The sequence below is a fragment of the Ornithodoros turicata genome, chromosome 1, assembly GCF_037126465.1.
Source record: "Ornithodoros turicata isolate Travis chromosome 1, ASM3712646v1, whole genome shotgun sequence".
NCBI lineage: Eukaryota > Metazoa > Arthropoda > Arachnida > Ixodida > Argasidae > Ornithodoros > Ornithodoros turicata.
Genome location: NC_088201.1, coordinates 58,358,726 through 58,373,327, shown reverse-complemented (window position 1 = coordinate 58,373,327; position 14,602 = coordinate 58,358,726). Strand labels below are relative to the sequence as shown.

Below are 14,602 nucleotides of genomic sequence, written 5' to 3'. Positions count from 1 at the left end.
GCCGTCTGAGGTTTTCCTAGGTTTTCCGGCAGACTTTCTAGATGAATGTCGACGCAGTTCCCCCTGAAGATGGCCCAGGGTGCACACTAAGATCCCTGTCCCCCACTCCTTCCTACTGTCCTCTTTGTATCTATACACGTCTGTACGCCGCTCACAGCAACAGTTGCTTCGCAGTGCTAGCACGGAATAAAAAAAACCTTACTCATGGATTAGGGCGTAACCAGCAAGAAAAAAAAAAAGTATTGTGTCAGCATCGTACCAGATCACTTCCACATCACGGACGCGACTGCGTTTGTTTTGCGCGCAAAGTTTCAATTATGTAGTGGACTTCCTTTCGAACGCTATTAGCGCAGGCGTATTGCAGAGGCTAAAGCTAAAAGCCAGTATACAGCAGTATACAGCTCTCGACAAGTGTCGGGTGTGGAAGCCATTGGGAGCGCCTTTCTGCACAGAGTGGTGCATCTATAAATAATGCGTTGGATCCGAAGGAGGCAACCTATGCTCGGGCTGAAGACGTCGAAGAGACGGACGACGCAAGTATTTTAAGTAGGCAAACAAGCTTGACACATGCAGGAGAGCAAACACAAATCTATTCCAACGTCATCTCAAAAATAGCAGGTAACGTGCGACGTTGCGGTGTTTCTATTTTGCCGCAATACTTGTCGCCGCAAAAATTCCTCGTGTCTTGAACTTTGACTGCGGGGACCGGTTTGCCAGCCATCACACAAAAGCTCCTTCGCTCAAGACTTAGACTGTCAGGGAAAGCAACGGGGAAATTATAAAGGGCCCTTTAAGAATTCGAAGGTGAGAAGGGGGCAAGCTAGCAGGGCATTGACACGAGCAAAATAATAAGTGTGACATATATTAGGCTGCCAAGGTCAACCGCTACTTTAGTAGGCAGTTAGGATCAACCCCGTGAGTCACGCTTATTTTCCAATGTGCACTCTGGCAGCAAGTGCAAACAAGGTCATCTGTGGAAAGGATTTTTAATCTATTGCAATTTCATTCTTTGAGTAAATCAATTGGCAATGTCAGAATGTTCGTGAAAGCGAGCGGCTATGAACCTACTAAATTCACCCAAGACACGCTGCATCTGCAACCTTTACGGGTACATTGGCAACTGGGACACTTCAATAATGCGTAGAAAGATATAGAGGATAACAAATGGTACACATGGAAGCAGTTTTCCGAAAAAAGCAGGACATCAGTCATTTATTTGAGGTAGTTAGAGAGGAGAAATTATTGACATATTTTGTCCAAGCAGAAAAATTTACGAAGGGGAATACACAGATGCCGGTAGATCAAGCTTTCTGGCATATGAATGATATGATATGCTATACATGGTAACAGGCATGAAAGGTAGCAAGAGAGGTTAAAGAAACCGGGGAAAATGCTTCCTCGGGACTATACACTAGGAATTCGAAACCAGTGTTCCTCTTAACGTACGTGTTCAGAGGACACAACACGTCGACATTTCTTTGAAAACAAGTGACTTCAGAAAAGCTGTACATGTTGCAATATCGTGCATATTCAGTTGACCTTCTCTAAGGCGGAGATAACCACTTTCGTTGTGTAGAGTGCACCACCTCCAGGCTTTTGTTGTTGTTGGACACTCATTAATAAATAAATAAACGTTGAGGAAGGCGAAGTCCCGGCGGAGACGTTAACCGTGTGACATTTTGTAGGCCTAGAATTATACATTAATGATCGAGGCGGAGACACCGCCGTGGCGTCAATACTCTTGCCAACTTGTTTAACTACTTTATTTATAGACGAACAAAACAGTGAAGAATGTCGAAGTCACAAAGGTATGCTTGAGAATGGAAGCCGTAGGAATCATTCAAAATTTAGAGATTTATTACGAGCTTACAAGCAGAGATTGCCCTTCTTCAAGTACATTGCGCAATGTACCTGAAGAAGGGCAGTCTCTGCCTGAAAGCTCGTAATAAGTCTCTAAATTTTGGATGCTTCCTACGTCTTCCATTCTCAAGCATAGTTTATTTATATCAGATATATTTTCTTCACTTTCCATACTACTCTTATCCACCCAGAATTTGTTCTACTGTTTATCTCACTTCATGGCCGTACAGGATCTCATCTGTTAATACACGTTTTCGTAAATGTGTGTTATACAAGTGTTCCGGTCAAGCATTCAGAGGTGCGAACGGCAGCAGCGGCCTACTTCAGGCCTTCAGCGTAACTCATGGAGTGGCGAGCTTCGGAGGTAGGCGCGAACAGTGTCCCTGAGAGGGTTATAAGTGTTCCACTGTGTTAGCATTACCTTGGGTACGAGGACTGAACGTAAACCCGGCAAGTACAACTACAGGAAGAGCAGAAGGTAAAGCTCAACGAGGTGTCTTGTATCTGCAAGCTTGTGAAGCATGACACGGTAGCTACGAACGGCCTTTTCGTCCCACTTGGGGCTCTTCAACAGAATAGCGAGGAAGACTTCTTGACATCGTCTGGAGCACTTATCCAGCTCTTCTACAAAACGTTTCCTGGCATCGTTAGTGATCAGGATTCCTTCAGTGCAGCGAATGCACTGCAGCACGCAAGTTCGTAATTGGACAGAACGCCTTAACTGATGAACGTTAAGCGAACCGTAGTTCCCACAGTTGTACGGGGTGGCTCAGATTTAGCACGCGACACGCTCCACTTGTGCCCCATCACATATCCTCCAAACTCTTCGGACGGCTTCCACGCAAATGGATATTTATAAGTGGGAAGCGATTATGTATCGCTATACTGTTGCTGATAATTCGCAGTGCACTAGTTCGCATCGTTCTAGTGATCATCGAAAATGAGATTGCTCTCGCCTTCGGTGATCGCTTCCTGTGTCGGCGGATTCGTTTTGATGGGCCATTATACTATCTACTGACCCGAACAACATGAACCTCATATCCTGTGCTGTCCACTTCGCAAGTGAAAGAAACGTGCGCAATGGCCGTATGATTGGTCGCACGGCACTTGTCATGCTTAACAAGGCGCACCGGTTGCTGGAGATCCCGTTGGCTTTTTGCCACGGATGACGTTTCCTTTTTACATGCACGAATGATTTCGTTTTTGAATAATCGAACACACGTTACAGGTGCATGCACTGCTCTCAAGCTGCTGCTCTATTCCCGAAAGAGAACGCATCTCTCTGGGCACAAAAACACGGGAGCACGAAGTGAGTATGCACATACGACGCTATGATCTGTTTGGTTTGACGAGTAGTCAACTTACGAGAAGCCCCAATTTAAGCAGCTATTGCTTCATGAAAGAAATGGCTCGAATTAATTTTGCTCACCTGAGCGTTACTTGGCAAACACTGAAGCCTCTACGCAGGCCACACAACAAATTCCTGATGGTTGAACAATTCGTGATTGCATGATGTTATTTTTTATTAATAATACTAATAATTCGTAGCTTTATGACGCGAGACAACTGTGACGCCACTGTGATAGGTGCGTGGATTAACTTTGCCTACTTGAGGGTTCCTTAACGCGTGCCGAAAGTTCAGCCAACGGCACCCTATTTAACGTCCCTCACGGTAGACAGCCGTCTGGAGCACCTTATACTCTGCCACCAAGCTACTGGTGTCCTCGTCCGGGTTTGAACCCGCAACCTTGGGATCAGTAGGCAAACACGCTACCAACTCAGTCACAGAGGCATATGATACTTCTTCTCTCACCTTCAGTTACAAATCAACTGCCACACCCGAACAGTCGTTCACCTGTTTTTATCAGATCGAAACGCAGCGCCAAGCCTTGATGGGTGCCTGGTAGCGGAATCCCTTCTTTTTTTTCTTTTTGGAATAGCAAGCCGACCTCTCTCTGGCTGACCTTTCCTTTTTCCTTTATAATTCTTCGTACACCCCTCCCCCGTCGATCAACATAACGCATCGTGCAACATGTAAACATTAGAGAACATTGCACAATGACCTTTTCGTGCTTCTTTGTTTTGCTGGCACGACGAATTATTGCAGCGGTACTCTCCAAAAGCAGTTGTTGTTATTGCTCTTGGTGGTGGTGGTGCTGGTGGTGGTGGTGGTGGTGGTGATGATGATGGCGGCTTGCCGTCGTCGGCCTCACTCGCGGTGGCACCGTCACCTAGAGATGAGGTGAGAAGGGCGAAAGTTGAAAGTTGATCAGCAGATGGGTCGACCTCTGGATTCCCAGGGAGCCCTTCATGCAATGAGTAGGGGTCAGTAACTTGAAGCACACTGTCTTTGCACAAGGCCAGGACCCTTGAAGGAACCCGAGGATGCGAGTCTCTGAGATTTAGGACATCATGCAGCGTACCGCTTCTGCAGGAGTGTTCAATAGCTTCGGTTTGCTGATAGTATCTTGAATATGCGTCGTCCAAGGGGTCAATCTTATGTGATTGCAGCTTACTTAGTCAGTGCGGGTCCTGTTCGAAGCCTACACACATTTGCCGGCCTACTCAGTGGGCCGTCACCACAGCCCTGCTCCGCTTCTTGAAAGACTCGGGCCTTGCGTCTGCCCTCTGACTGGACATTCTTGGGACTTTCTTTCGTGCCTGTACTGCACTGCACGGTGTGCCTGTTGTTCTTTCATTGTTTCCTTTCCTTTCTTTCTTTTTGTTTATTTTTCGGTTTCTTTTTCCGAATAGTAAGCTGGCAATAGCCTGGCTGACATTTCCTTTTTCTTTTCGTCCCTTTTCTCTTACACTCTATTAAACATATCCCCCCCCCCCCCCACGTGGAAGTCCTTTCATGGGAAGATCTATGTGATGATTTTGCATAATTTCCCTAATCCCAGGACGTTGTGCTTCTACTACATCATTAGCATTCATTTGTATGTTGCTGTCTCCCGCCGTTGGCAATCTTGGGTTGCAGCTGAGGGCCGCTCTTCTGTTGCCATTCAAAGTAGCACTTGACCACATAGCACTCCCGAAAACAATCGCCCTACGGAATCATATCGTCCTGTTTCCTGATTTGGTGAAAATAAGTGGTGCACGCCTGTTTGTGACACTTACGCAGCTATGTTAGTTACCACAAAGAGGCGTTCGCCACGCTTTCTCCTCAAATCGGAACCGATGACTGTAGCATTCGGTGAAGGTGGTTCGCGCAGAGCGTGTTGTACAGTCAAGTTCAGTGTAATACTCCAAGCAGTACAATCTGTTTTTAGTGAATCGTAGTGCTGATGGACGTCCCTCAAAAAGGAAACAACACCCAAGAAGAGCCCAAAGACTAAGACAGGTGTGGCAGCCAGCGACATCAAACCAGCAGACTGACCAGCCGGACGCTGCGGTTTTCTACGGCGTGACCGACCCGCACAAGTTAGACCAAAATAAAAGTCGTCACCACCACCACGAGTTTTGTTGTTGTTTAGCTGGTGCTTTTGACATAGCCGCCCATTCCTCAGGCACTAATGCAATCAAGTATACAGGGTGTCCACCGTATCTATAGAAGCAATTTTTAAAAATAGAAAAATCCATTGTCCCAGTTTTAACCAATCGCGATGAACTCTACGCCTAAATGCCTACCTTAAGAGGGCACAGGCAAGCTTCTGTTTCGATGCATTAATTAAGTTTTTAATTAACAACGACAGAAGATTGGCGTAATGAGAACATAGAATCCCCTGGAGTCACTGGTAACATTGCCGTTTTCAGAACAAAATCTAGAGAGTTATAGCGCCAGGAAAGGGCCTGGAAACAAGGCGATCTGGGGGTCGTTTTTCGACGCTCAAGTTGAAGCGCTCCCGTTTTCCTCTCCTCTGTATGCGGGGGAGGGAAAACACTGTCGCACGCGGGACAGATTGCATGGGGACAGATTAGTTCGACAGCTATTTCCCGCCCCCGCATACACAGGAAATGAAAACGGGAGCGCTTCTACTTGAGCGTCGAAAAAATGACCACCAGAGCACCTTATTTCCAGGCCCTTTCCTCGCGCGATAACTGCCTCAATTTTTGTTCTGAAAACGGTAACGTTACCAGTGACCCCAAGCGATCCGACGTTCTGATTGGGTCAATCTTGTATCGTTGATAATTAGAAAGTTAATTAACGAAAGTTAATTAATGCATCGTCACAAAAGCTTGCCTGAGCCATCTTAAGGTGGGGCTTTAGGCGTAGACTACATCGCCATTGGTTAAAGGTGGGAAAAAGTGATTTTTCTATTTTTAAAAATTTCTTCTTGTATTTTTCTTCCTGTAGAGTTACGGTGGACACCCTGTATATGTTACACTTCACTGTAATTTGTTTAGCACGTACAAGTTGACATTTAGAAGCTGTTGCAGATATAATATGTACAGAGAAGAAGTTAATGCAGTGTTCGAGTGCATGCATCCAGAGGATACATTATGAACCTGCATTTAGCTACTTACAACCCCCCCCCCCCCCCCAAATTTGGGTAACAAGAAAAAAAAAAGAAAGAAACGGACGCGGACGACATACAGATAGCTTTGAGGCGTCTCTTTCATGATGTCACTCTGTACTCAGTCTTTGTCGTCCTTCTCTCTCATGATGGAGCCTCTTTACTATTATATATAAAAATATGGAAACGAGCCTGTCCAGCAGCTAGCCTGCATTTATGCCGTTTTTGTTGTTTGAGGAGATTTATTTAACTATTTATTGATACTATCAACTAACTATCAACACAACTTATCGCGATGAGCAAAATCTGCTGACCCATACCGCGTGGAGACACATCAACATGTATTATCTTGTAGTGTGTACAGCGATGGTTACAATCCAATGCTGAATAAGACTATAACGGAGAAAATGTGTTTAGATGAGTTTGGCTTGAAAACATATAGTAGCACTGAAGCCGCCATAATGTGGGATGTATTGGCGTAACGGACTACATGGTCCTGACCCCGTCGGGGCTGGGTGCTTCAGATAGTCCTTTTTCATCCAAACCGAACAAACAGTTTCGCCGTTATAATTTCATTTGACATGCTCACAACTCATAGTATTTCATAGAGGATTTTTTCGCTGGTCCACAGTTTAATATTGGCAACCGTTTGGCTCGCAACCGAAGAAAAAAAAACTTTCCAAATCCGCCCATCCGGTCTACGTATAACCATGAAATAAGCAATCATTCATTGGACCACATCAATTCGCTTCCTATCACGAAGCAAGCCCTCACGACCTAACTCTGACCGCCGACCTCAACAGCCGACCTTTCTCCATGAACACCCACATTTCAATGCGCACATTAATAACGCCACTTTCACGCCAGTTCCGGTTACATGATCCACCCCACCAAAAACCATCTACCCAAGCAGTACTAGTCAATATTGAGCCAAAAATAACCGCGACGAAACGCAGACGGCTGACAAGAAAGCGACCGAACCCTACGAACCAGTCGATTACGCAAAGCTGACTCCCTCCCCACCGCGAGCCCTAGCGATTCGGACGCAACGAAACCGAAACTGAAACAACATTAAGCAGCTGCATAATAGCGGAGAGGTCAGACTTCCGTAGCCCATATGCGCTTCCCAGCTGCGTGTAGCCCTACGTGGGTCAGGCTGAGGGTACAGTCCACCAGTGACGCGCTCTTCCTCCGCATAATTGCACAGCTTTTCTTAATGAGCCAAACGCACCGGAAGCCGTGTGGGCCTCCTCACCAGGAAAATATGACGAAGAGCACACAAAGAAGCTGACGTCCGATAGGTTTATTCTCGGAGCAGAAGTAGAACGTTTGGAGGAGACGGCGAAAGGGTCACTTTCTTCGCTGACCCTTGTCACTCTCGCTGGCTCAGTTCTTCTTCCTCTCATTGTGGACGAACTCAGACGCCTGCCAAGCTTGCAGGGGGTATGGAAAGGAGTATGGAAAGGGTGAAAGTGGGAAGGTACGATGATACAATTCATGGAGGTCCTGTCAGCAGTATATATACCCGAGCTCACCACGTTACAGCAAGCCACTTCTCATCAACTGTCTCTACAGGTTGAGTCTTTGGCTACCGTACATCTGTGATACACGGAGTGTGAAGCGACGATGAGGCCCTTGGTGAGTGAGCCATGTGATGTGGAGAAGTCGATCGTGAAGTTAGACCCGCTTCACCATTGGCTTCTCGAACTATAGTCAGATCAAGAATCTGTTTGTGATCGTCTGTGCTTTCCTTGTCCGGGATTCAGCCAAATTTCATTATTAGAGTCATTCGTTTTTAGTAGCCGTATCTATTTGTCCGTATTTGCATCCAGTGTTGTGCCACTAATGAGACTGTAGAAATGACCCTGAGTTGTTTCTTTTTCTTCTTTTTTTTTTTGCGTTTGGTGAGGTATCTAGTATCAGTAGATCTGAAGCAGATCTCGGAATCGGTCACAGAATATCTAGGAAGAGCACACTTCCTAGATATTCTAGGCCAAAGCCTAGGATGTGAACAGCTTCTGACGCAAGATGAAGCGTGAAAGCGAACTTTCCAGGGCCAGAACTAGGAACGTTGATGTGCAAAAGGTCGCGCAGTTTCAGGGTCAGATCGTAGTGAGCTGGTGACAGGCGTGACCGAAGACGCTAGAACAGTAAAACCTATAGACACTAATACAGTTTTCATGTGGCTAAGTTTAAGACAGTTCTAAAATGAGGATATGAACAAGGTGGAACATACCGCCTTTTTCGTTTTCAACATTTTTCGGTTCGTCCACTGCCAATACCACAGTCATACGTGTTTCTAGTAAGTATTAGGTTGGCACCATTGGTAATAATGACGCTGGCATTAGACGTTATATATTAGCTGACATTGGCAAAGGCATTAGATATCAAACGCTATAAAGAACATCTTTGCGCTCGGACATCACAGCGTAGTTTCCTGTGAACGTGATAGATCAGTGATCCTGAAAAGTTTGCCGAATACGGTATGCTACAAACGCTCAGTGATAATGGATGACGCTCTGTTGCAGATTGTAGTGGCATCCCTGCTCGGGGTTGCCATCGCAGGTAACCTCGGCGGCGGCGGAGGCGGCGGTTGGCAAGCTGGCGGAGGAGGTGGGGGCTGGCAGGCCGGCGGAGGAGGTGGAGGCTGGCAAGCCGGCGGAGGAGGTGGAGGCTGGCAAGGCGGCGGCGGCGGCGGAGGCTGGCAAGCTGGTGGCGGCGGTGGTGGCTGGCAAGCCGGTGGAGGTATGCTGAAAGCTAGCTGGAACGCATGGAAACATGCAATGTGTTGCTGAGTCAGCCAGTTTTATGCAAATCTGAAGTAGTGACCTTATGAAGGCCTATCTGCGCTGCAACAAAAGAGAACTGGTGGTGGAAGTCCTGTAGTCACTCCATGTATACTCTCATAACTACCACTTGTGCTAGCGTTGCAAACAGCGACTATGAGAAAGGGGAGTTCATGCACAGAAGAATGCTGAGTTCTTACAATGAGTTAATTGCAGACAGAGTAATCCTATTATATGTTTTGTATTTTCTATCACCCACTACATAACTTTAGCACCATTGCTGTCTAGTCGCCATCATTGAAAAATGATGAGAAGAGATCTGTTTGTACCCACTTAACATGTGTGCCGCATCTGTCCAGGCGGTGGTGGTGGCGGCAAGCACGTCTACATCATCCGCAAAGTTAGCGGCGGCGGCGGAGGAGGAGGCGGCGGCGGCGGCGGCGGCGGCTGGCAAGTCGGCGGAGGAGGAGGAGGCTGGCAAGCTGGAGGCGGCGGTGGTGGCTGGCAGGCCGGAGGAGGTGGCGGTGGATGGCAAGCCGGAGGCGGCGGAGGTGGCTGGCAGGCCGGAGGTGGTGCTGGCGGCTGGATGCTTGGCGGCGGTGGTGGAGGAGGATGGATGCTTGGCGGCGGCGGCGGCGGAGGCGGCGGTTGGCAAGCCGGAGGAGGAGGCGGTGGCCACGGTGGCGGAGGAGGTGGTGGAAAGCATGTGTACATTATCCGCACAACCTCAAAATCTGGAGGTGGTGGCGGAGGACACGGCGGCGGTTTTGGTGGCGGCCATGGAGGCGGCTTCGGAGGTGGCTTCGGAGGCGGTCATGGCGGTGGCCACGGCGGTGGTGGCGGCGGCGGCGGCGGAAAGCACGTGTTCCTTGTCAAGACTACCACCACCACGTCTGGAGGCGGTGGCGGCGGCGGCGGCGGATGGCAAGCCGGAGGCGGAGGCGGCGGCTGGCAGGCCGGCGGCGGCGGTGGCGGATGGCAAGCCGGAGGCGGCGGCGGCGGTTGGCAAGCCGGAGGTGGCGGTGGCTGGCAGTGATATGTCAACTGCCAGTTGAGCCACCCTCAACTAGCCACTAAAAGCGCTGCTAGAACGTTCCTTCAGCATCTGAAGCTACGGCACCACCTACATCGGGTTACACCAAAGCCTCTGACAGTGACAGTGTCTGAACTGTGCGGCAGCGCATGTGAAAATGTACAAATGTTGAAAATGAAGTCTGTTTTTACCAATATACTGTGCGCACTCATTTTCTGGGGTAAAGAAAAAGAATGATCGCCAACTTAATAATGTCCCGTAAGTCGCGGTATCTCCGCCACTTTTAATTTTCTTTTTGTCGCCTGCTCTTCTTCAGAGGCCTTGTGGTGCAGTCACTTATCTCGAATAAGCAGAGCAAGACATAATGCATGTCCCTCTCTTAATGTATAATGTATGTGTCTCTTGGCAGTCCTGTCAAATATCAGGCAGTAATTAAAGATTGCACGTAGATGGCGTCAATGCAGCTCAGTGAGGTTGCGTCAAGGGTAAGGGGCGTTACTTTAATGTATCACAATAATAAACCTAAAACGTAAGTACTACACTAAGGCAACATTTGGTTGGGAATTTAAAGTGCGAACCTGCATAAGAAACTGGTCCGTAGCTGACGAAAACAAATTCTCCACATATAGAAAACGTTTGTACAGGCTGGAAGAATGCGAAAGGAAATTTATAATAGTAGGAAAGTAGATAATGTGATCCATTCGACGGGCACGTCATCGTACAACTGAGAGCGTACTACATACCAGCGAAAGAGTGACACAAATGACAGGAGTGATGAGTGAAATAATATGGAAAGTGGCTTTCGAAGATCGCACTTACACGCTATTTCGTCATCGCTACATGGCCCGCATGTGCCTATACACGCTGTATGTCCCACACTCAGTAAAACGGAATCTTTTACTGCGAGAAAATTCACCTGCATTTTTACAGGGGAATGTTGGAAAAGCATTCCGAGCACATCTAAGTAAGAATAGTCTTTTATGTAGGCGAATAATGCTACGCAGAAGTGAGACTGTCAAAGCATTTGCGTTCTTAGACACTTACTTACAACAAATCAGACTAGTATATGATTACGTAACCTCTACTTATACAGCAGTTGGTTAACGAGAATCTTTCCAGCTGTAAACAAATTAGTCATCATGCTATCGAAAGTGACGATGCTACCGAATCGAATCGCATAATTCAACCAGACTTGTACGTGACTTAAATAGTCTACTCAACTTACTCTTTATTGAATACTTTTGAGAGTAACTTGGTATCTTACAAATGCTTTTTCGAGTCCTTATTTAGTATCTTAAATATTTCTTGGAACCAACTTGTGCTCATTTCTGAAGTTAGCCAAAAATACACCATTTCATAATTTGTTGGGGGGAGACAGGAAGGTCGAGAAAAAGATTAGCGTTGTTCTGTTTAGGTTAGGCGCTATGTCACTTACATTTTCGTGCGTATATTCAGATACTCTAGGGTGCCTCCGTCATATACTGCAGCGTAGCCTGCAAAAGCGAGCTGTGACTATACGTTTCGTGGATACGCGCGACAATCTGTGTGGCATGAAGAGTATGTTTGTGAATGCTCGAGGTCTGTCGAAGCCAGGGAAGAGGAACAATGTTTCATGGCGTATAACAGCGAGCAAGGGCGCCTATAAATGTTAATACTTGAAATGAACAGTGGTAAAAAACAATACACATCGTTTAAGGTGGATTGCTCGCTTACGTTCGTTTTGCCTGGCTCCTCCTCCTCCGCTAAACACAGCATCGGGTAACCCGTGCGAGCGACATTAGTGAGATTTAGTATAAAGTACGCTGGTCGCCTTTACGACCGTAAGTGATAGCATGGTGGTTCTGCGCCATGTGCAAGCGAGCTTACACAGCCAGGGAAGGAAAACTATACAGGTTTATTTACAGTGACATGTCAGTATGCGAGTGAGCAGTACAAAATGGCGCGCAGCGCTTTTAAAGGCTTGAACAAAGGAGCCACCGTTGACCTTCGCTGGATATGACAGCACGGTTTCCCAGAAATCCCTTGGAGCTGCGGAAGCACTTAGACTGCATCCCTTTCTTTCCAACTTGGGGTAGGCCTTTGTTCCTGCGTTGGTTCGGATCGTGCAGATTCCTCAATGGGGACTAAAAGCGTCTGGCAGGTGTGCGTCCCTGTCGTATGGCCGAAGGTTCGAAGGGCTTCTAACTTCTATTCCTTTCACCTTGGCTCTTTCGTAACACCAGGAAGAGAAGGCATATCTGAGGGCGCCGATCACCTTCTCGCAGTGCGACCATGATAGCAACACCGATAACACGCCCGGGAACTGCGTGCGTAACACGCGTGCAAAAGTGAAAGAGTAAAAAAATTATATGTAACTGTGGAAATGAGCACGATATATTCGAGCTGCTGAAATGGAAACACAAAATCGAAATTTTCGTTTCAGGCTTGTGAACTGAGGTGTGTCGTTCGCGCGGATGAAGCAAGATTTTATCCGAAAAATTTTATAACCCGTTCTTCTAGGTTTAATATTGCAGCAACAATCGTAGAGCACAGATTTTAATGCAAACGAATGTTGTTGTTTTTCTTTCTCTTGACACGGTAATTGGTCTGTTTAACGTATTTGGCCGTGGTTGGGATGGTCGAGTTGATGAGATTATGCATGCTTTGCACGTTATGGCATGTTTTCAACGGAAGTGCATGAATTGCTGAAACTCCACGTACATCATCGCGAAATAAGGTTAGTGTTGTTGTTGCATGAAGTACGCATATTCGCTGTCCCCGCGGATATTGTATTTAGAAGAACTTACATTCAGGTATTCGGAGTTCTCTTCCCCACATGTCGATGATGTTTTCGCTGCTTCGGTCAGGCTGATGTTCAGTCCCCAAACTGGCTCCTCCACAGCATGAAGTAGATTTACCGTCAAGCCAATGGCAAGTGCTCACGATTCCAAGTTAGGGACAGTTACGGATGTTTAGCTTGCAGTAGCGCATCTTGCTTCATGTGAACACGCCCGGGTGGGCATTGATAGTAATGATTTCTTATGATTAATAATTATCATAATAATTAGTACTGTAATACTTGGATGGCCTTGTATAACATTCATTTCGTAAATGTGTTTGTATCATAATATAGGAAATGCAAGTATTAAATATATTATAATTTAATCTGGAAGCTGTAATACTTTATCAGATGGCTACAATCACACTGATGCACCTTACGGATAATTTTCTCGCTTCTGAAAGGCGTCGACATGGCCTTAAGAAGACACCTATACTGTGGAACGACTTCAAATAGCTTTTTTTTTTTTTCCTGAATGAGCCCCGACATTGAGTGTCAGGCGATTTTGTTAATTCTTAGAAACCTGCAGCACCCATCAAAGCACTACTATTGCTCATGTTATATACATGAGCATCATAAAATGAAGTTGTTGTTTGGACGACGATTTGACCATACGCGACTTCGTTGGTTCGGAAACGTTGATGCTGAGTTAAATACTTTCAGAGCAGAAGGCGTGTATAATCCCAAATCCCTGCAGTGGCTACGAATGAAGAAGGTCACCGACCCACCAAGCAGTGAAGAGGTACAGAACACTAGTGAGTTAGTACAGCTTGGGACAAAAGTTTGTTGAACATGGCACTGGCGTGTAGCTTCATCGGACCGGCCCCCTTCTAGCTATCACGAAGAGACCGAATAAAAAACGGGTGACCGGTTATTTTATCCATATCCCGGTATGTGCGTGCACTGCTGCTTGCTGCTATGGTGTCGCTTCAACGGAGAAACGCGATACCCCGGTGTTATTACGTAAACGTTTGTCTCAAGCTCTACATCGGAAGAATTCTACGAAAACGATACGATAAAAGAAGTTATCAAACATAAGCTTAGCAGTGTGATGTCACTCGCTCCAAATAAAGACGGTGATTGGCTTATCATGTTTTCGGAACTGTTATTGTGAGCACCTTCCCATGTATACGTTGGTTTCGGCGCAATGTCACTGGGCGCGGCCATGACGCCCCCACACTGCTGTAATGGCGACCGGGTGACGTCAGGCAAGATGGCTGCTCTCTAGGAAACTGCCGTATTGGCTGCGGCGCATATCACTGGGCGCGGCCATGAAGTTCCCACTTCGCTGTGCATGGCCACCGGGTGACGTCAAGGCAAGGTGGCAACCCTTTAGGAAACTGTCGTATACTCAAACTCCCTTCTGGAGGAATGATCGTTCCGCTCGAAATCACGCAGACATTTTATCACGCCCTGTCCCGTATGTTGGCTTCTACGCGCATGTTTGTCTCCGCACTTGGGTAATTTACAGCGACACCTGTATATGCGGAATTAAACATCAGATAGCATGCGTGCGCTGTGTGTCTCATGCTGTTTCATTCCCTGCTCAGCTCTCCGTTTGCTCACTCAGTCATGCTCACTCACTCCGTGCTCAGCTCTCCGCTTGCTCACTCGTGCTCACCCACTCTATGCTCAACTCTCCGCTTGC

General features: G+C 47.0%; 1 protein-coding gene across 1 annotated transcript; it reads left to right on the top strand.

Annotated features, from left to right (window-relative positions):
* Nucleotides 1-7,943: 7,943 nt before the first annotated feature.
* On the top strand, nucleotides 7,944-10,158 carry LOC135395133 (testis-specific gene A8 protein-like). The gene is made up of 3 exons (XM_064626405.1): nucleotides 7,944-7,955; nucleotides 8,883-9,062; nucleotides 9,463-10,158. Exons 1-3 carry the CDS (start codon nucleotides 7,944-7,946, stop codon nucleotides 10,156-10,158), a joined length of 888 nt encoding a protein of 295 aa, XP_064482475.1.
* The last annotated feature ends 4,444 nt before the right edge of the window (nucleotides 10,159-14,602 follow it).

Bases quoted from the DNA above. Each gene is read 5' to 3' on its own strand.
- LOC135395133 (XM_064626405.1), top strand. The intron at 9,063-9,462 runs GTATGCTGAAAG...GCATCTGTCCAG, and splicing joins TGGCTGGCAAGCCGGTGGAG to GCGGTGGTGGTGGCGGCAAG.